The sequence below is a fragment of the Schistosoma haematobium genome, chromosome ZW, assembly GCF_000699445.3.
Source record: "Schistosoma haematobium chromosome ZW, whole genome shotgun sequence".
NCBI lineage: Eukaryota > Metazoa > Platyhelminthes > Trematoda > Strigeidida > Schistosomatidae > Schistosoma > Schistosoma haematobium.
In genome coordinates, this window is record NC_067195.1 from 3,250,999 (window position 1) to 3,275,325 (window position 24,327).

The 24,327-nt window shown below is 35.1% G+C and overlaps 1 protein-coding gene across 2 annotated transcripts in view; it reads right to left on the reverse strand.

The window, feature by feature from the left end:
- PFKFB3_1 (6-phosphofructo-2-kinase/fructose-2,6-bisphosphatase 3) overlaps positions 1–24,327 on the reverse strand; it is a 55,237-nt gene that overhangs the window by 9,763 nt on the left and 21,147 nt on the right. The window contains exons 7-11 of one of the 2 annotated variants that reach the window (XM_051210189.1): positions 21,543–21,614; positions 17,985–18,134; positions 11,726–11,830; positions 2,995–3,124; positions 757–884 (exon numbers count right to left, since the gene is read on the reverse strand). In XM_051210189.1, the coding sequence (XP_051070157.1) occupies positions 757–884; positions 2,995–3,124; positions 11,726–11,830; positions 17,985–18,134; positions 21,543–21,614 (585 nt within the window). The remainder of the gene's footprint in view (positions 1–756; positions 885–2,994; positions 3,125–11,725; positions 11,831–17,984; positions 18,135–21,542; positions 21,615–24,327) is intronic. The other variant, XM_051210190.1, reaches the window with a different exon arrangement.

The following is a 24,327-nucleotide window of genomic DNA, read 5'->3' on the forward strand; positions in this document are numbered from 1 at the left end:
GAAAAAGGCAGTGAGTAAGACTTCCCTGGCAGAGGCTATATAGGCGTGGCCATGTGAGAGCATTTCGAGAGGGAGAGCGTACTCTCCCGACTCTCGGCCATACCAGAGCATTTGGGGGCCACGTGCATACAAGCACTGACAGGGAAGTCTTACTCACTGCCTTTTCGTGGCGGGGGGTATTGTTTACGAAATTTAGGGGATGTAAAGCCTATGTCCGGTGATTTAATCAAGTAGATGGACACGGAGGATCCACTTACGTAAGATGGAAAACCCTTATTCCGAATCACTAGTGCACATAGTCTCCAGGATCCTAAAGGAACAAATGGCGTATGAACCGATTGTTAATCACCGGCTATCTTGGGACTGCATCTCCTTACGTTGTTCCACTGTCTTTTAGATCAGACCTTCATGTCGAAGGCTCCGAGTGTGGCCCCCTAAGAAAACTACCTGCTTCGGTTTGGGCATCCTGGGAGTATCACAGCCCTCACACATATCGAATGAGATCTGTGTGGCGTATATGTATTTGGTGCCTCCTTGTACTAACATCTATGAGTTAAAATAAAACAAATAAAAACGTGGCCATGTGAGAGCATTTTGAGAGGGAGAGCTGACTATCCCTACTGTCAGCCTTACAAAATTTACCAATCAATGTAGAGTAATAAATATCTCTTGATTGACCCTTAAAACAGTAGAACTATGTAAACAGAAACAATAAAACAAACTAGAATTTAGTAAATAAATAAATTTTCAACTAACCTCTGGTTTCATCCTATGTGTTTCTACAGCTGGTACATTCAATTTTACACGTTCAACTATACAACGATAAGCAGTCGGTGTTAATTTGAATACAGTATGTAATGGAACATGAATATAGGGTAGTTCATCTATATATAAAAAGAATGGACATATCTATCAACATAGACACTTGTATGTAAAAGATACAAGAATATACACATATACACTCATAGAAAAGAATTAGATATAGACATAGAATATAAAACCATTGTCAAAAGATGATGGAATTTATGAGAAAGTAAATAAGTGACAATAAATACTTTTTTAACTCGAATACAATGAACAGGTTTCAGTTTTTATTACAGTAATCAATATACATAAAGATGGAATAGTTATTTGATTATTTATGATAAACACAAAAGCGATATACCTATGTTGTAGCTGACTGACTGACTGATACCAAAGAACACACTGCGTCCGGAATTGAAGGTAGACATCAAAACAATGAATAACACATGAGAATAGCTGGAAAGGAGAATCCTGATCGGCTGCTTATACTCCACAAAGAGTAACAGGAGTAAATATAGATAATAGACCGTCAGATTGAGATTTGACTTGTGAAATGGAAAGTTCGAGAACTAATCTATTCCATCAGTATTCACTTGCCCACACACAAAATCAACCATGGTACAGAACCGTAAGTGGTTTCCCAGTTATCTTAAAAGTGACTTAATGGTTAAGACTATTGATCAGTCATAATCAAAGCCTAACCTATCATAAATGTGAATAATCAATGAGTAAAGAAAAATTGTATTTTTGACGTTTCGTGACTTGGTGTAAGCCGCTTCTTCTCTGAAGAAGACACGAAACGTTAGAAATATAATTCTTTTTTTACTCATTGGGATATAATAAAAATATATTCATTATTAACTTTCTACTCAATACTCAATTTATTTGAAACTATCATAGATATGAGATAGTCCAAGTTCCTATAAAATTTCCTGAAAATATGATGAAATCATCAAGATGAAATTAGTTCGTAAAAATAAAACGAAAAATCATATATAAAGGAATACTATATATTGGGGATCTATGAGAAAGATAAAGAGTCAGTTCATCTGTGCTATTGTGATCAATTCTCAGTCATATTACTCAAGGTATACAGTCACTGATCGTAGCTATCAAACAAATCTCAGTCATCGATTGAGTTCATGAACCGATTGATGTTAGATCACCACTGAAAACCTGCAAGCACTGGACGGCCGTTCCGTCCTATTATGGGGATTCAAACCGGGTGCCTTCAGTCTCGCGCGCGAACATGAAAGCGATCGTGGATGCGCACTTCTGCGGAGTCCCATAATAGGATGAAACGACCGTCCAATGCTTCCGGATTTTCAATGGTGGTCTAACATCAATCGGTTCATGATCTCAATCGATAACTTAATAATCTCCACAACCCTATACTGATAAATCTCAGTCAAGCAATCACTATCCATTGAAAAAAGCTTAGTCGAATAGTCAATGAGTTCATTATTTGATTACTTCTAGTTTCCTTCAAACCTATCTAAAATTTTTTAGAAATATTCATTCATTTGTTCGATAAATAACTAACACAAAGAATGATTCAATTCTATTTCAACGTTATTTGAAGTGATTAACATAATTAAAATTATAATTTATGGGACGACTTTAGAGTGATGCCAATTTGATTTTGAGAAAATTGACCTACTTACTTACTAAAGTCAAAAGAGAGTTATAGATTAGTGATAGGAATTAGAATGAAGAGATAGAAATAAGGGTTAAGAATTAGAGTTAGGGTTTTCCAAACAAACTGAAATTAGCTGTCATGTCAAAATACTATTTAGCCATAAAAATTGAATGAACTTCACGCCAAAACTCAAGATATTCTATTTTTAATTTCATTAATTTGTTCACACATTATAGTCTCGCCAGTAATTGTCTGTGAACCGACAGATCTCTAATTTGCATACCTCCTACAGTAACTAAGTTAGTTTAGACAGGTTGGAGATAATAAAACGAACTCAACTCGATCATTCGCTTATAATAAAAATACGATCATCCGTGATCATAGGCTCGACTTGTAGTTATTAATGCATAGGAGTTAAAAACTATGACAGAGAAATTGTACAGTGTTCTCTAGTGTTCAATGAACGACTTCTCTCACCCAAACGACAGTGTCGATCCATAATGAATAAAACATCCGCATATAAACACATATTGAACATTATACTAACTCACCCTTGTTTTTATCTTCAAAATAGGCAAGTAAACAACGTGCTACAGCCTGATGACAAATAACCAAAACTGATGTTTGTCGTTCTAATTCCATAATTACTGGCTCTAGACGTGTCACCAAATCTTGATATGACTTTAATAAAGGAATGCAAACAGACAACAATTAGGATGATAACAAAAATATGATAATATTCACTAGTAAAGATAATCAAAGTTTTATCCCAAAAGAAATCAGTCAGTCCGGTGAGTACAACACAAACAGATCAGCATTTTAACAATGAGACTTTTCAATCTTTACAATAGATTTAATATAACCACCATTCTGTCTGAAGCTCTGTTGTAGTTTCTGTCAATTCCGAGCTCGGATAAAGTAGGACGGTTGGGGATAAAGTCAGCAATACTATACTATGAAAAAGAACTTTGCTTAAAAGACGCTGACCACCATCAACAATAAGTAATAATATCAATTCAAGAAACAAGTATGCTTACTAACAAATATTATGTTTTAAATCACATTTAAACTGTTAAACACTATGAAACGACATATTGTTAGCTAGTTTCTATTTACAATAAGATAATTATTTAGTTTTATAGAATAGATAAATTGTAGCTAAAAAATAGATGCAGTCTACTTGGTTGGGGTCCGCATGACTATCGTACACAATGGTTGGAGACTCTTGTTGACATAGCTCAGAATCGATCGATCACAATGGCGTCGGTGTATACACTCTCTGTCTTCCCTTAAACTAAGTGATTAAAATAGCTTCATATCTTTCTTTCTACAAACTAATTATTTCTTCCTGTATTATATCCTTATTGCAGTCTTTCTTTTATATATTACCACCATTGAATTAACTACTTCTATGAATATGGTGTTCGTCTGGTTGTGTTAATGAGGTATGACAACTTGGACTGATGCATACATGTGCCTGGTTCTACGTTGTAGCTGACTGAATGTCTGAGTTAAAAATAGAAAGCAGATGGTGCGCTTCTTTATACTTAAGGAAGTGTCAGCTAGATGTGTGCATCTCTGCATCTCAGCGTGACTGCTTACATCACGAATGGAAATTCAATATCTTTCGTTGAAATGTCTTATTATCCACTGAGCTATTGAGTTCAAATAGTTAGTGATTTGTTCAACGGGTATAATGTTTATATCATTATTAATAACTAACTGAATTATCCCAAATATGAACATCTACACTAGTATAAAGGTATATTCAGTTGGTCAGTTACTAGTGAGAGAAAAAAATGCCCATCCTGAAAACCAAAATTAATCTATTCTTAAAGAAAACTTATGACATAATGTATATATGTATCAAGACAATCAATGTAGAATACAAAGATGTTTCAACAATAAAAACTGGTTAAAATTCAGATCTTTATTAGTAATGCAACAATTATTCAGTGTTGCAACGAGGATCATATTGATACTCATCTTTATGATAACGGCATAGAATCAAGTGTCCGAGTCAATAATGGAGAAATTATCCATGATGAAAATAGGAATATTCTATGAGGAAGGTAATATTTTTAAATAAAATATAGATATACGGAAGCAACAACTAAATTGAACGGTTAATAGTGTTAAATAGCGTAGAAATGAAGTTATTACCCTATAGAGGAGCGGTAAGATAATGAAAATTTAAACATTAAACAGCTAAAATTGACATGACATAATCCTGGCAAATTGAATTACGTACAAAATGATGATTAAAGTTAACAGAAAGGATAAGATTTATTTCAGTACCTTGGAGAATGACTTACGGAACTCAACTAATACAGATTTAATTAAATGTAACTCAGAAGTAAAGTATGCACTGTGATTTCAGGCATACTTGAATTTGTATGATACCTACTGTAGCATTATTCCGATGCTAAAATCGAAGTATGTAGCACAGGATTCGAACTCGTGACATAGAGGAATGAAAGTTGAAGTCAATACCAAGACGTCTTGATGAAGATTTAGAATTATACTGCCTTAAAATGTTCACAACATTGTGACTCTTGGATTCCTTTCAAGTTATTCGAAGAATTTTTAATCTAACCGAGTATATATATGATAGTTTAATAAGATTATTTGTTTGCTACAACGATTGTTACTTCTTACCTGGAACTAAGTGTACTTATTAAGCTATCATTCTTCCAGTTATATTGCAACCAAATTATATCTCGTTATTCTCATTAATTTAAATAATATCTAACTAAGTAATTAGGTTATAAATCAACCAAAGTGCTTAACGACAGACCTATCACAGTAACTTTTCCTAATACTATTCTGTGCTCTCAGTTTACGTTTTCTTCCCTCTAGTTGCAGATGAATATAATCACTTCGTAATAGAACTGCAAATGTTCCTAGATACACTCTCTCTATATATATATATATATGGTTTCCAAACTACAGCCTCACATCAATATGACCTTTGTGGCAAATGACTTCTCAAAATAATATATGAATGCTATCTTTCCCAACAATTCAACTTTATATCTCTATACGTTACACCTAACATTCGTTTCTATAACAACCTAGTTGTGTCTGCAAGTTAGTATGGATTGTGTAATTAGTCTAAAAATATTGTTTCCTTATTTAAGATCTAAACAACATAGAGATTTCTATCATATATTGAAGAAAATTTCGATAACTATTCTACAAACTTTTCTAATCAACGTGGAAGTAGTTTTTTAAAATATTATTAAACGATAACACAATAAATTGAAGCAAATAGATATCGGAAGGCTCAGTCAGTCAGTAACAACGTAGAACTTCGTACGTACATACATCAGTTCGAGTTACCAAACCACAATAGTACAGAAATGCAGTTGTCGATTCAAATCCTGTAGTGGTAGAGGTAGTAAGAATATAAGCAGTAATCGGAAACATTAGGGTTTGAAGATGTTATTCAAAGAGCATAATCCAGTGAAATAAATTTGGGGAGAGAAAAAAAAGGGACATAAAGAATTCAGAAGATTAGAATTTGGGAGAACACAAAGAGTGGATGCACTTGAGCACACCATTACAAACGATTTTGAGCCTTGCTACTCAGTGTCTCTAACCATCGGTTGTTATCATCTCGCGGATCCCAATCACATAGTCTACACGGATCAACATGACTCAGTCTACTTGTCAGTGACTTGATGGATTTGTGCCATGTTTTGGTCTGGCCACCCCTAGATTTCTTCCAACCTACTTCTATACCATTGAGCATCGCTCGTCAGGGCAGTCGGTCGTTGGGCATACGTAACACATGTCCCAGACATCTCAACTGACGATGTTTCATTACTTCATCAATTGATTTGCCATCATTACCTAGTACCCGTTTCCTAACAACTGCATTACTTACTCGATTGTCCCATGATATACGAGCAATGTTTCGAAGACACCTATGATCGAAAACTAGTAACCTACGAATATCCTCTACTCTTACTGGCCATGTTTCACTGCCATAAAGTAGGACGTAACGAACTGCTGCGCAGTAAACACGTCCTTTGGTTGGTAGACGGATATCTCGCCTACGCCATAAATGACGCAAGTTGGCGAAATCTAGTCGAGCCTTCTGTATCCGTGCTGAGATTTCGTCACACACCAGACCACAAGGGCCGATGAGACTCCCAAGCAAGATAAGTGAAGCGGTCGACATGGTCAATTACTTCACTCCCTATCATTATTTCGGGTGTCGATACAACGCAATCCTTAAGTAACATTTTGCATTTCGAGGGTGAGAATCGCATCCCGCATCGGAAGGATATCACGTTGGCACTTCTTTGTTTGATCCAGTGGAAGTGTCAGGAAATAGTCAATAATCTGAAAGCCAATGAGATGATATTCATAACATATAACCACAGAAAAAAAAGCCAAGTTTAGCTTACTTATTAACACTAGACTTTGACATAAATTATCTAACCTTGAGAGTATATTTACACGGTGTTTCGACTTGATGATTTAGAGAAGTCATTTCGAAAACAACAATGAGTGAATACAAAATATTTTGGTTTATAATCTCAGCTTAGATGAACTAGATTTTATAAGTATAAAACGGAACTACTCTTATCAACTTATTGTATAGCCTAATATTTGTGACTGAATTAATATTACTAAGACTAAAGATGACCCAGATTGAAAGAATTCGTTTTTCAATATACGTAAATTGATCACACTTATCATGTTACTAAAGCCATTCTAGTCATATACCAGTCCGGATACATAAACTTATCAACTGTTTCCAATAGTTCACTATAAAGGATATGTGAAGATACAAGATTTTATTTGTCTCAGAACAGTAATTTTGGATACTGAAGATACAAACTACATGATGTATTTATATAAACAAAAATCTTCAACTGATTAAATACGATTCCGTAAGTCTACATGTCATCACATAGTAAGACAATATCATCTATATGTGACCTTAGACTAGAAATAGTTTCTCACTACTAGTTGATTCATTTGTATACGCTGTGGTAATTCTTTAATAAAACAATTTAAATAGACAAATTATCACATGATATGACATATACCGATAACTAACTTGTTACTACTCAGTGATCAATAACAAGTAAATATTTTAACCCTACAGTAAGATTATTTATCATTAGAATAGCTCGATAATAGAATCTTAGACTATGAAACTAAGTGATGTGAGGTTAAGATCCACAAAGGAGGACCAAAGATCCTTAGAGATTCTAGGTATTTCTTGTTGAAATGTCAACAGGTTTAGGATTTCTCGTTATTTTCAATTCCCTAACATGATCTACATCGCTAGTGTACAAACCTAATGATATCTGTGATTGGTAACCCTTGATAGGTTGTACTTCTATTCATCAATTTATTGGAGTGTATTGCGATGAATCAAAACAATCTAGAACTATATACACAATTCAGTTAGGCAGATGTAGAAACACAAATCAACATTCCTAACTGTAAAACGTCTACAGGTCATCAATGCAAGACCCTCAAAACAAAAGTGACCTTGAAATTACATCATCTGCTTAGTCTATGATAACAAGCACAAAACCTAATATTTCTTACGGACTATACAACTGAAATATCAAGTCAATATGATTTGGTAACTACTTTCTTACATGGACTAATACAAATTCAATGATAGCTGAAAGACCAGACAGATTGGAAGGAAAGCTATTCAATAAAATGATTGACTAGATAATTGGGGATTTACAATAATGTATTATTTTCTGTAATTATAGTCTGAAAGGAGAATAAAACATTATTTCCGCCTATATACTATAATTGCATTCGCTAATAACATTAATGGCTTTTAGTAAATGACAGGAAAATATATATAATGAATTATAAAACAATAAAGACAAATGATTTGAACATGAATACAGAGTTTGTTTATATTTTTACTTTGTTAACCATTTGATTATATAGAATGTATTTGATAAATACATTTGGTATGTACGTATGTATGTGTACAGAGAACCGACACATTCAAATCGGTACATCGATTTCGACTATGCAAATTTCCCTAGCTATGAATTTATTAAGAAGAGAGACACTAAGATCATTACTTTATAAGAAAACAAGTTGAAGGATCAAGACAATATAATGACCATCTTACGATTTAATCATTTTTCCTATCAATATTACTAGAAACATATTAAGATGGAACTATTCACCTATACATAACAAATCTAATGAAATATCTTCGATAGGTGCCATAGGTGTAAGTTAACGCAATGGTACAACAAAAGAATTACGACGGATCTTGAAAAAAAAACATTATCAAGTTTTTCTATAAAACAACTAACACTTCGAAATGCTTCAGTTTGAATTAAGGAAAAGACAATCATACACAATTGTATCTATTCATTAGGTTGCATCCATTGTAATGCATCACAGATAGAAGAATCTTCTCATTAGATCTCCACTTATACCAAGAAATATTTAAGCTACACAAAAGATCTGATAATTCTGTTGAACTGGACAAATTATCAAACAAATCGGCAATAACAGTACGTACTACATTGAATAACCACCAAATCGATATTAAAAGTATTTAACTAGTTCGGAAAGGTTTTTCCAACTAAAATGAAAGGAGAATAGCCGAAATGTTATATATAATGTTGTGTCTTCAATAGAAGAAAAAGAGTTCTGACTATCAATCCAACTTGGATTGTTTCTTCACATTTAACTCTATTCACTGGTATCAGAGGGGGTTTTGTGGAGATTGTAGTAATTTCAATAGTTGAGATCATGAGTTGATTGAAGCTAGACCACCATAGAAAACCTAGAAGCACTAGACGGCCGTTTCATCCTATTCTGGGATTCCTCAGAAGTGCGCATCCACGACCCCATCTCACAGGATTCAAACCCATGACCTATTAGTCTCGCGCGCGAGCGCTTAACCATTAAACCACTGAGCCGTCACATTCATTGTCCACGTAATCTACACAAAGAGTCAAGCTTTAATTCAATTCCTTTATACTACAAAATTACACCATCATATAAACAAATAAACATAGTTATATTTCATATAGAATCACCTTGACCAAAAATAATTTGACATAGACGTGTTCCGACATATTATAATTTTGATTGTACTAGAAAAACTTTGTATTGTCTCCTTAATACCATACCATGTAAACTTTTGTTAATTTTAATTTGGTTATTTATTTATTCTGAAGAAGTGACTAACATTAGGTAGTAAAATATCGATAAGTCAAATTTTATTTATTTACTTTCATGTTAAACAGTATAACAAGCATTAAAGTAAACAGTGGGGATTGGTATATATGAAACATAACTATCAAGCGATCTAATCAATTAAAATCTATAGGATTATTAATTGATGCTCGCATATGCCGGGATCAACGAGTAAGTAATAGTGAGATTAGACACCAGGGTATTAGGGAATGATGGTAAATCAGTTGATGAAGTTGTGAGTCTTCATCGACTGAGATGGTTGGGCCACGTGTTGCGTAGACCTGAATTCCGATTACAACGACGTGCAATGTTAACTAGTGTTGAGGATGGTTGGAAGAAAGTTAGGGGTGGCCAAGCCAAAATGTGGCATCAGTGCACAAAATCACTAACTTCTGGTGTGAGCCATGTTGGTAGATGCAGACTACTTGGTTGGGGTGCGCGTGACTATCGTAACCAACGGTTGGAGACTCTGGGTGACATGCCTCAGAATCGATCGATCACAATGGCGTCGGTGTATACACTCTCTGTCTTCCCTTAAACTAAGTGATTAAAATCTCTTCATATCTTTCTTTCTATGGACTAATTTTTTCTTCATGTACTATATCCTTATTGCAATCTTTCTTTTATATATTACCACCATTGAATTAACTACTTCTATGAATATGGTGTTCGTCTGGTTGTGTTAATGAGGTATGACAACTTGGACTGATGCATACATGTGCCTGGTTCTACGTTGTAGCAGATTGACTGACTAATGCATCGAATTAGAAGAAGAATGCTGGTGGACGGCTTATGCTCTTCCATGAGGGGTAACAGGCGTAAGTAAGTATTTGGGCTTGATGCACACACAACAACTTGATCTAAGTAGTACTCACTCGAATAATGCTTTGAAGACACGGGTACAGTTTGTACACATATACATATACATATTTTACATATTATTAATTAAATTGACAAATTACAATAAGTATTAATTAACAAAACTTCACCGGTAGCTCTTCTAGGGTTATTACCGGTTCCAAGACCGGGTAAAGGAGGAGTGTTGGGCGTGGGGGCCAGCAACCCCATCCCTTAAAAAACAAACGCCAACCAGAAAAAAAAACTATTTAAACCACAGTAATTAACACCTTGTAGTAAATTTGAATTAGTATTTTACAGAATTACTACAATTTATTAACTGTTAATTATTATCTGGGAATTGACTGGGATATATTAAGGATTTCTTACAGAAGTTAATTATTATTCTAAGAGATATGAAATTATGAACTGATCAATATTAGACCACTACTGAAAATCTGGAAGCACTAGACGGCAGTTTCATGCTATTATTTCAACATGTTGATAAAGATTACAAAGGCAATTACATTTGACTGAGAAAGGTTGTATATATATTAGACAAATTGAATCATTCAATAGTTAAGATTACTCTACCAATGATTAATTGACACTAAGGTTGGCTAAGGTAAGAGAACCGGTTGAAGATATTTCTTTCATACAAATAGCTCTGGTTTTTTTTTAAACCGAATGGTTACTGTTTCCACTGTTTGAAGGACTTTCAAATCTGACAGATTGAACCAAAAAAGACTTACTGACCCGACAAAAAAAGTTTCACAGGTTGAAATCATGAGTCAATTGAAGCTAGACCAACATGGAAAACCTGGAAGCACTGGACGGCCGTCTCGTCCTAGTACGGGACTCCTCAACAATGCGCATCCACGATCCCGCACCCCGCGGGATTCGAGCCCAGGACCTATTAGTCTCGCACCAAGTGCTTAACCAACTAGACCACTGAGCCGACATTCATCCGACGGTGTTAATGTCTAACTTCAACCAACCCACGAAGTCGTTCCACCGTACACCATTGTCTTCCGTGAATTGATATCTCACAACAGACCTGGTTGAACTCCACTGGTAACGGCTTCTCACTAGAACTCCAGAAGTACCTCCTGAAGTCAGTCACTAATGAGCATGATTTCAACCTGTGAAATTTCTAAAAATCTCCACAAAACCCATTCTGATAAAAAAAAGTTTGTGAAAGAAAAAAACAGAAAAAAACGATTTGATACTTACTTCACCCATTGGATAACGATAATAATATTTATTGTCATCACGTCGTGCAAAATCGTCAGGATATTTTTTATGAATCTCTTCATAGGTCATACCATCACAAACACCCTTATAAATTATAAATAGAATAGCAATAACAATACGATAAGATTAAATCTGGGATAAAACTAATGATAGAGAAGGAAAATAAATCACTACCTCTAGATTAGGTCTGAACAGAAAAATAAAATATCAGATTAGTTGAACATAAGTATTGTATTAATAATTTACTTTCAATGTAAAATGCGTTTTTTTTTGTAGTCAACCTTGATCCTGAGCTAGAAAGATCTTACATTAACAACACTCCCACCACCAGGAAGGCAGTGGTTGTATGTACGTGGCCATGTGAGAGCATTTCGAGAGGGACGATTGATTCTTTCCACTCTCGGTTGTACCAGGGAATTTGATGGCTGCAGTTAGAACTGAGGAAAAGACAACCATACACAATTGTATCTATTCATTAGGTTGCATCTATTGCATCTTAGATACAAGAATCTTCTCATCAGACCTCCACTTACAACAACGAATTTTTAAGCTGCATAAAAGACCTAATAATTCTGTTGAACTGGACAAATTATCAAAAATCGGCAATAACAGTACGTACTACATTGAATAACCACCAAATCGATATTAAAAGTATTTAACTAGTTCAGAAAGGTTTTTCCAACAATAAAGAGAAGGGAATAGACGAATCGTTCCATATCATACTGTGCCTTCAATAGAAAGAAAAAAGATCTGACTATTCATCCAACCTGAACTGTTTCTCCATATTTAACTCTATTCATTGTCCACACAATCTACAAAATTATTGCTAATTGAGTACTTCACTTCTAGACTGATTCATTGATACTTTAAGTCTGTATATGTATGACTATGATTCACTATGTTATGGTGTGAGGCAGTTCCTTATAGTTTTAGATAAATCCATAGGTGATTGCAATAACAATAATACTAGTAATAGGAGTTTGAATGTTATCTTGTCTTATTCGAACTTAACTGTACAAATCAATGGATCAATAGGTGAGAACTATATGTTAGTGGCCGCTCAAGATTAATCATGTTCGTCGGAAAGCATCACTGGTCAATGATGGGAATACTGGAATATAGACAAAACAGCTAAGCACAAGTATTGAATGAATAATTTACTTTCAATGTAAAGTGCGTTCTTCTTTAATTCAACATTAATCCTGGAGCCAGAAAGGTCTTAAATTATATAATTTTGATTAGGTATTTTTGTTTTGACCTTATTTATTCTATGATGCTCTTAAAGTCCTGATATTTCTTCTTAAAATAAAAGGAAGAAAACATTGTCCAATTAATAGTCAGTCAGTCAGTCAGCTACAACGTAGGACAAGGCACATATATACATCGGTCCAAGTTGCCATACCTCATTAACAAAACAAGATGGACACTGGATTCATAAAAGTAGTTAATTCAATGGTGGTAATATATAAAAGAAAGATTGCAATAAGGATATAGTACATGAAGAAAAAATTAGTCCATAGAAAGAAAGATATGAAGAGATTTTAATCACTTAGTTTAAGGGAAGACAGAGAGTGTATACACCGACGCCATTGTGATCGATCGATTCTGAGGCATGTCACCCAGAGTCTCCAACCGTTGGTTACGATAGTCACGCGCACCCCAACCAAGTAGTCTGCATCTATCAACATGGCTCACACCAGAAGTTAGTGACTTTGTGGACTGATGTCACATTTTGGCTTGGCCACCCCTAACTTTCTTTCAACCATCCCCAACACCGGTTAGCATTGCACGTCGTTGTAATCGGAATTCAGGTCTACGCAACACGTGGCCCAACCATCTCAGTCGATGAAGACTCACAACTTCATCAACTGATTTACCATCATTCCCTAATACCTTGCGTCTAACCTCACTATTACTTACCCGGTGATCCCAGCAGACGCCAGCAATATTTCTAAGGCATATGTGGTCAAATACTAGTAGCTTACGAGTATTTTCTACTCTTAATGGCCATGTTTCGCTGCCGTAAATTAAAACAGAACGGACTGCCGCGCAGTATTTGACTTTGTTTAAATCACAAGCTTAATTGAAAATTCATGAGTTTCCTACTTTCAATTGTATAAGTAAATATTGTTTATTAATTTATTTGAACACATAAATAGAAGTACAAAGGGGCACCAAATTACATTCGTACCATACAAATCACTTGATTTGTGTATGGGGTGTGATACTGCCTGGGTGTCGTCTATTAATTCATCCAATCTATCTAGTTTTGTATGTAATTCAATTTTATTCATTAAAACAACAACACAATTGTTTGTAATTAAAAATGATTGTAGATTATTTCAAAATAGAATGAATTCATACATGCAACTGTTTAAAATATAGTTGGAAATGATGACCTATTTAATTATTTATGTATTTACTTATTTGTATTGAGATTTGTAGAGATTATAGTATAATCATAGTTGAATTCATAAGTCAATTTAAGCTAACAACCATTGAAAACCTGGAAGTACTGGATGGCTGTTTATTTCTAGCATGGGAGTCCTCAGTAGTGTACATCCACAATTCTGCACAGAAGGGACTTGAATCCAACATCTTCGAACATTGAGTCAGCATTCAACGGCGTTATTGTCTAACTTCAACTTATTTGTTAATTAAGTGATATACTATGTTATCAAAACATTCTCGTATTGTCACTAAATATACATAATTAGATGGAAATTATGTAAAATCAACAGAATTTCAATAATATAATTATATATTATGTTTCCTGAATTAATTCCATTTATGTTTTTAATACTGATAGGACCAATACTGAATTATCTATCCAAAAAAACTTATTAATTCCAGCCCCCCCTCCATCAATATGGTTCTCCCTCCCAAAAAAATCACTCAGTCAGTCAGTCAGCTACAACGTAGGACCAGGCATAAATATGGATCGGTTCAGGTTGCCATACCTCATTAACACAACAAGATGAACACCGGATTCATAAAAGTAGTTAATTCAGTTGTGGTAATATATAAAAGAAAGATTGCAATAAGGATATAATACAGGAGGAAAGAATTAGTTCGTAGAAAGAAACATATGAAATGATTTTAATCTCTTAGTTTAAGGGAAGACAGAGAGTGTTATACACCAACGCCATTGTGATCGATCGATTCTGAGCCATGTCACCCAGAGTCTCCAAGCATTAGTTACGATAGTCATCCTGAAAATGCACACCTCGCCTTATCCCATGGATATCCATTTACAGCGATAAGGTATCAACAAGTACGGAGCTAACACCAAAATTACTCATAAAAAGGTCGTGTGTGACCGACCTCAGGCAGTTGTCCCTTGGGCACTGTAGTCACGCTTTCACGTCTCTAAGACCACCTCTAATCCAATTTCCTTTCCACATACCTCCAGAAGAACCCCTCTGTGATGTGGGCAACCTAGAAGTGATTACCGCCCTCATACCTCTAACAGCATTCAAGACCAAAAAAAAGAAATGTAAACATATAATCGACTAAACTACAAACTATTTCTATTCACTTAAGTTAAATCAATATTTTGGATGTTTGTTTTTTTTAATAAGAAATAATCATCTATTAATTTGATACAAACATAGTTAAATGTCCAATAATTAAAGAACATTTTGGAATTCTATTTTATATTACTTATGCCAACTAATGAAATAGTAACCTTAGAAATTATTTTATAGATTATGAATAGATAAATTCCTTTTTAGTAATAATTACTAAAGATATAACTAGACGATTATTTAATTATATTCTGTTTTATTGTAAGCTACTATTTAGCTTAATAACTATTGTCATACGTTGTATCATTACAAAATTATTGTTAAATGAGTACTTCATTTTTAAATTGATTCATTGCCCCGATGTGTGATGTTTTATGGTTTAGGAGTAGGTTGGAAGAAATCTAGGGGTGGGGCCAGACCAAAACATGGCACAAGTCTATGAAGTCACTGACAAATGGACTGAACCATATTGATAGGTGTAGACTATCTGGTTGGGATCCGCGAGATGATAACAACCGATGGTTAGAGACCTTGAATGACATGGCTCAAAATCGTTTGCAATGGTGCAGGTGTATCCACTCTTTGTGTTTTCCCAAATTCTAATCTTCTGAATTCTTTATGTCCCTTTTTTTCTCTCCCCAAATTTATTTCACTGGATTATACTCTTTGAATAACATCTTCAAACCCTAATGTTTCCGATTACTGCTTATACTCTTACTACCTCTACCACTACAGGATTTGAATCGACAACTGCATCTCTGTACTAATGTGGTTTGACAACTCGAACTGATGTACGTACGTAAGAAGTTCTACGTTGTTACTGACTGACACTAATACTTTAGGTCTATATATGTGTAACTATGATTTACTATAGTGTGATGCAGTTCGTTAGTTTTAGATGAATCCATAGGTGATTGGAATAATAATAGTGATGAGTTTGAATGATATCTTCCATTATTCGGAATTAACTGTACGAATCAATGGATCTATAGGAAAGAACTGCATGTTAGTGGCCGCTCAAGTTTAATCGTGTTCTTCGGAAAGCACCACTGGTCAATGCTTAGGATACTAGAATATAGACGGAAAAGTTTACGTAGGTTAGGAAAATTATCACCGGAATTCTGATTGATGAATTTAACAGGTGATGTCGATCAACGTCTAAAATATAACAATTTAGGCCGAAACTATCTGTAACGATTTTAGGTTTCAATAAGTATGCAGAATCCAGTACTTCCTGTAATTCTTTTATTTACCTAATGTGAGAGTAAAATCTTTATTAAAAATTTTATTTAAAGTCCAAACGTTCACCACATAAGTGTTTTTGATTCGATATGTTGAGCTGAGTTGTGGATAACTCCAGTTATTCGAGATGAAGTCTTTTATGGAAATGACAACCCAATATGGACCAATGGCCCAATTAGTCGACAGATAAATGACTGAAAGTAATGGATACAACACATTTATTGAACGTTGAGAACGTTGCTGATAGCTTCAAGTTAGAATTTATTGAAGATAACATTTATCACAGGTTGATATTACCTGGAAAACTAATTCAAAAATCGAGAGACGATAAGATAGCTGTTTCGTTTTAATTTGAAACGCATCAGGAAAGTTTATTCATCGTCTCTCTAAAGAGTTATCAATTGTGAGTTAACTTCCTCTTAAACTCTCACTATGATCATAATTATAAGTTCACTATCAGCGACTGATTTTGAAATATGAATTCCATTAAGAGTATTTTGGCGAGAAATTGTGAATCGAGTGATGTTAGGCCATAATGAAAGAATGAGAAAGATATGCTCGATAGCATGTTAACGATTATAACACAATACATTCAGGAAATTAAAATTACAACTGATCTGCATAGAAACTATAACATGAAAAAAGTTATGGAGTTATATAGTTAAACTGTTGTGTAATTTAAAGTTTTGCATTATGAACTGGCCTTAGCTAGACAATCCCTGAAAACCCGGAAATACTGGGTAGTTATTAAGATCTTAGCACTAGTTAGCAGTAACCAACAGCAACCTCGATAGGGATCAAACCCATGACTTTCAGGTCGCATAAGTTATTAGTATTCTATCAGAATTGCCTGTAAACTGATACTGTCGTATTTTCGGACCGTCGATTTGGTAATTCTGAGGTTAGATATAATATTTGTTGAGGCAAACTAACTGAAGAGGTGAGAAACCTCTACCGACTGAGATGGTTAGAGAGATGATGGATAATGTAGTAGTAGATTGGAAGAAATCTAGGAGCTGCCAAAACAATTTACAGCATCAGTCCGTGAAGACAATGAATGTTAAGCTGAGTTATGTAGGTAAGAGGAGTACCTAGTTGAGGTCCGTGTGATTATCTTAACCAATGGTTAGAGACCGTAAATGACGGCTGAAAGTCGTCCTTGATGGGGCAGGTGCTTTCACTTTTGGTCTTTCATTAGGTCTTAAGTTTTTAAATTTCCCATAACTTTTTATTATTATTTGACTAAACTATATTTTCTTCTCTCATTGTATCTTAGATGCCAAATCTCTCCTATTCTCATTAATTTTATTACTACCTTTAATAATCAAGGATTCACCTTGACAATTTCATCTCGCTATGCTAATTGGATATGACAAATTGAACCAACTGACATCTAATGTGATTAATGATATGCGGTTGTAAACCGAACATGATTCATCATCTTATATAAATTAGTACATAGAACTTACAGCATCTAATTCATCCAATGCTTTCCAATAACACATCTGTGAACATTGAATATGTTCAGCAGTTTGAATAGTACGCTTAAAATGACTTGTCCAAACTTTAAGATTTTCTAACTTTTCTTGTTCCATAAATGCTGCAAGTTTTTTAGCATACTGAAAAAAAGAGAACAGTAGATTTTTTTGTAAAATGAATAAGGAGAGAAGAAACAACTAACTATGTTGAATAAAGTAACAACTACAAGATAGATCAGTTGAACATAAAGATTATTACTTGGATTAGTGTATTAATGATAAGATGATTCATGAAATTATGATCAGAATTTTTATTTATTTATTTATTTCAACACATACATAATGGTACAAAGAGGCACCAAATACATATGCGCCACACAAATCTCATTCGATATGTGTGAGGGCTGTGATACTGCCCGGGTGCCCAAACCGAAGTAGGTGGTTTTCTTAGGGGGCCACACCCCGAGCCTTCGACCTGAAGGTCTGATCCACAAGGCAGTGGAGCATCGTAAGGAGATGCAGTCCCATGGAAGCCGGTGACCAACAATTGGTTCATACGCCATTTGTTCCGGCAGGATACTGGAGCCCATATGCACCATTGGTTTTGAATCCGGTTAAAGCGCCGGACATTCGCTTTTCGTCCTCTCATTTTCGTAAACAACACCCCCGCCACGAGAAGGCAGTGAGTAGGACTTCCCTGGCAGAGGCTATATACGCGTGGCCGTGTGAGAGCATTTCGAGAGGGAGAGCGGACTCTCCCCACTCTCGGCCGTACCAGGGCATTTGGGGGTTGTAGTAATTTTTAATGGATGAATTCAATGATCTAGAGGTGAAGTGTTCTCGCACGAAACTGAAGTTGCTGAGTTTGAGTCCCTTAGGTGCGTGATTGTGGATAGGCACCACTAAGGAGTCCCATAATAGGACGAATTGGCCGTCTAGTACTGATAGGTTTTTTGATGGTAGTCTATCTTACATTAATTCATGAATTAAACTATTAGAAATATTCTAGAAATGATAGTGATAGATTGATTTACAATTAAACCATTCAGTTTAGATAGAACAAAAGAACAACAATAACTATTCATGCAAAACATTAAATACCCTACACATTTTACCATGGATGATATTGTTTATGTTTTTAATATTTAACTCATGAAAGATGACTGAAGGATGTTTGTCTGTTTGTTTGTTTGTTTTTTCATTGAAAATTATGATTACTTGTACGTGAGATATGATACTGCTCAGAGATTTAAACTGAAGAAAGTAGTGAAAATATGAGAAAATGATAACTGTTGGTCAGATTAAATGCGTATACCATTCATTCTTTTTATACTCTTAAGCTTATTTTATTTTATTATTTTACTTGAACACATAAATATTGGCCCCCAAATGCCCTGGTATGGCCGAGAGTGGGGTAGGCCCGCCCTTCCTCTCGAAATGCTCTCACACGGCCACGCGAATACAGTCTCTGCCAAGGAAGTCCTACTCACTGCCTTCTCGTGGCGGGGGTGTTGTTTACGAAAATGAGAGGACGAAAAGCGAATGTCCGGCGCTTTAACCGGATTCAAAACCAATAGTGCTCATGGGCTCCAGTATCCTGAGGGGACAAATGGCGTATGAACCCATTTTCGGTCATCGGCTACCACGGAACTGCATCTCCTCACGATGCTCCACTGCCTTGTGGGTTAGACCTTTAGGTCAAAGGCTCGAGGTGTGGCCCCTAAGAAAACCACCTGCTTCAGTCTAGGCACCCGGGTAGTATCACAGCCCTCACACAACTATGATGAACTGCCAATAATTATGGAAAATACTAAAGCTTATTAATACTATTGGTTTAGAATTAAGGGTTTCTAAATCCTCTAAATAAACATTCTGTATCCATTAGTCTGATTAAATTAAATAGTATCCACTTTTGTTCTTTTAGTAGAGTAGGAATTTCCTGGTGAACAAAAGATACAAAACATGCAAACACTTTAAATAAGGGAGTGAAATCTTTATAATCTCGGTTATATCATGGTAGTTGGATGTAAACGACTTAAACTATTCCGCTAATGTTAAGAAATATCTAACCCATTTAGGATATAGTTTAGTGTTTTATAAAGGAAAAGAATTATGGTGAAATACACTTGCAATTTGATTGTAATCTATGATATAGTAATGTTTAAACAAACTATCTCTTTAATTCACTTGGTATTGTTGTACATGAACCTTCCCATTGATGTTCAGGACTATAAGCGATCAGTCTCTTATTGGCATATATGCATACTGTGTGTATTGCCTCGACATTGCCTTAATTTACAAGCATTATAAGCAGAGATGGATAGTAGCTAGCAGTGGAATCCAGGACTATCTCTATTTTATTCACAATTACCCATATCAAGTAACTACTCTACAACTGATGAACACAAGAACATGACAGGTCTACTTGAAGAAATATCAAATACATGTAAACAAATGGAAAATAATGATCAATTGAATGTGCCTAATTGTAATTGAAACTTACTAAGTAGTGAATCCTTTATAAGAATGTGAATTTACTAATCCAAAAATATTATTAAAACATTAAGTTTGAATAAAGTAAATACAACGAAGTTGAAAGAATAGTATGAAGTTTCGTTCATCTAGCCGATCCACTTCAACTGCCCCCAAATGCCCTAGTACGGTCAAGAGTGAGGAGAGTCCGCTCTCCCTCTCGAAATGCTCTCACATGGCCACGCGTTTATAGCCTCAACCAGGGAAGTCCTACTAACTACCTTCTCGCATCACTACTGTTGTTTACGAAATTGAGGGGACAAAAAGCGAATGTTCGACGCTTTAACCGGGTTGATGGATATCGAGGACTCACTTAGGAGAGTTGGAAAACCCTGATTTCAAAGCAACGGTGCACATAGTCTCCAGGATTCTGACGGAACAAATGGTGTATGAAGTAATCGTTGGTCACCGGTTAGCATGAGACTGCGTCCCTTTACGATGCTCCACTGCATTGTAGATTAGACCTTCAGGTCGAAGGCTCCGGATGTGGTCCCCTAAGAAAACCACTTGCTTCGGTTTGGGCAGCCGGTAGTATCACAGCCCTCACACAAACCAAATGAGATCTGTGTGGCGTATATGTATCTGGCGGTGAGTAGGACTTCCCTGGCAGAGGCTGTATACGCGTGGCCGTGTGAGAGCATTTCGAGAGGGAAGGTAGGCCCACCCCACTCTCGGCCATACCAGGGCATTTGGGGGCTCACCTAAAATTGTGTCTACCAGTCTACATATATGTGACGAAACACCTACAATACTGGTGAAATAGAGAAGAAACTTCTTGTACACATCAAGGAGAGCATAGCCCAGTAATGATGACTAAAAGGTCGACATGTTTTTCAACAGTTTAATTGTCCGTTATCTGATTGATAGTGAACAATACAATGTTGATATTTTAAAAATTTTTCAAAGTAAAAAATATACAAATCACTTCAAACTTGTGATATATTGCCAAAAACAATATTCTTAATAGACTGAAATTAAAATTATGCATGGATACAATATGGTATGTAAGAAACTTACTAGTTCACCCCTTTCAGAAAGCTTCCCATCTCCACCGATTCGACCATGAATATTGAGATCTGTTTCACCGTGCTAGAAGTCAAGTCAAGAAAAACACAACAATGAATTCACAGTTTCAATGATCTATGTTATGTTTAAATAATAATTTAATATAACAAAAAAATGTAGGGGTAACAGTAATAGTAATTCATTAATTAAGAAGCCAGATAGTATGAAAGTAATAAATTTAATTGGTGGTTGGAGGTAGTCGACAGGAAACCCTGTGGTCAACATTCTATGTGGTTTAATATTACAGGGTTTCCTGTCGACTACCTCCAACCACCATCTAATCTCAATATATATTGCCCGCAGTGTTGAGTCACCTAGACTGGTGGCTACATTACAACATGATCGATAGCATTCGATCTGCACCAATAAGGACTAGACACGCATGACATTGATCGCCACCCAGTGATCAAGCAATTGTGAGTATTAGATTATCCCATATATGACTCTTGGACTATCATTCAACCCTTTTCCTTTGTTGGTTGTTATCAGATAAAATGAGACTGTAAGATTTTTTTAAAAAAAAAGTAAGAATGCACACCTTTTAATGTAAGTAATCTCAAACTACTTATATTCAAAATAGATGGTGATGATTTTATCTAAAATGATAATTAAACTATTCAATTTAGAAAACAAAATATTATCATTTCCAAGGTATCCACCCGTAATCTAAGCTTATTTAAATGATGATAGTATTCGACATATAAATAGACTCATTATATTCGAAACGAATACAGTTGGCATTACATATTGTTGGGTGTAACAAGAAGGATAACTTCGCCTGGAGTCCCTCCGGGGGCTAATGCCAGTCCCAAGCCCGGATAAAGGAGGAGGGTTGCGCATGGGGTTAGCGTCCCCATCCCGTAGAAAACTAACTCGCTAAAAAAACGCTAACCAGAAAAAAAACAAGAAGGATATCACTAAGTAAGAGATAGTACAAAATGGATATTAACTATCCTTGAAATATTCAATTGTAATCTAACCAATACATTTTTATTAGTATAGGAAGTTTGTGATAATTACAATTCCATAGTTTACATCAGAGATTGATACTAGTTAGACAACCATTAAAAATTATGGAGCACCATACATTTGTTTTATACTAGTATGAGAATATTAATCCATATTCATCCATGACTTTACCAGAGGTCAAACTCAGGATCTTCAAGTCGTGTGACTGGTGCTTAACTTTCATGTCACTGAGTAGCTAACCAATGGTCCACATTGGTTAAATTCAAATCTATTGGAGATATAAAACAAACATCTCTCGATGTCAATGGGTAACTGCCTCATATCCAAATTAGCTGAACTGCATCGGTCACAGTTTCTCACCACAACATTGGAAGTGACTAATTTCAAAAAGTAATTTAAGATCCTGTGATCGATCCATAGTGGATTCGTGGATATGCACTGCTGAAGGGTCCCACAACTGTCTAGTGCATCCTGATTTCAATGATGATATAATTATGGTCAGTTTGTGATATGAATTATAAAACATTTTATACAAATGAGAACAAAACAAAACTCCTATTAAATTAACTTGAATTGGTTATTTGTAGCATTAATAAATAAGTTTGAAAACTGAATAAAAATCTAATGATAACTAAAGTAATGCTACGCAACTCTTAGTGTTGATCAAGCTCTATTGACTAAGTTACACTGTGGTCACCATTCTATGTGGTTCAACATTAAAATGGAATTCATTGAGTTAATTTTTTCCCCAAGGTAATCGAGAAACTGCAGGCAAGTTAACTTATTCACAATCTTTAAAAGAATTGATAAGAGACCCATACTGTAAAAAAAGTGGTAACATTTCCAACTATAAAATTGCTTCCCATAGTGAGCGTGATCTCCACCTCGAGATTGGAAATAATTCTTTCTGATGAATACCAACTAACACAAAACCTAGAGGTCATTGATTTATTGCTACCTGTCACCAAACAACACAACATAAAGGAATGTCATTAGACAGAATGTATAGTTCAATTTGTTCCTATTTTATCAGTGAATATAATGGATCAGACAGAGTTCAATAAGCTTATTGTCACTAATTACTCTTAATTAACATTGTTGAACTGTTCACATATAAACAATGAGTCGACAGAAGTCGTGATGTATCTGACGTGTGTATTCGCTTCCTATGAACCTAACTATTTCAAAAGTAAATTTTGCAAGGAAGATATATTGGTCAGAACCAAATAATATTGATTCAGATAGGTGTATAAATAACATAGCAATTAGCGTATTGAAAGAGTAATTGGCAAATAAGAGGAAATATTTTTTTTAACCCAGTAAAAATAATGGTTCTAGTAGAATGTTTTAATGCAAAAACAAGAAAGCAGGAATGAAAATGTACACAATAAAAGTGACAAAATAACGATTTAACACTTCCCAACACAATCAGACTGATCTTTTTACTATCAAAGTGTACACGAACATGAATGAAGCAACAAAAAAAAACTAGAATTTTTTCAATTCAAAGCAACTTAAGTTACCTAAATATTCACAGTCTGTTGACCGATTTGACAGTGTGCGTACGTTGAAGGCTCCGATGTGTAGTTTGGAGCAAGGTTTCAGTAGACCTGGGACAGTGTTTCGCGCACTAGAATCGTTGGCGATGGTGACACTTGAGGAAGAAGCCGAAAGAGGAAGTTTAGAGTTGAAAGTCGATGTAAGGGGAATAGTAGGAATTGAAGAGGGATGTTGATTATGAATACAGTGGTCTTGAGTGCTGTTAAAG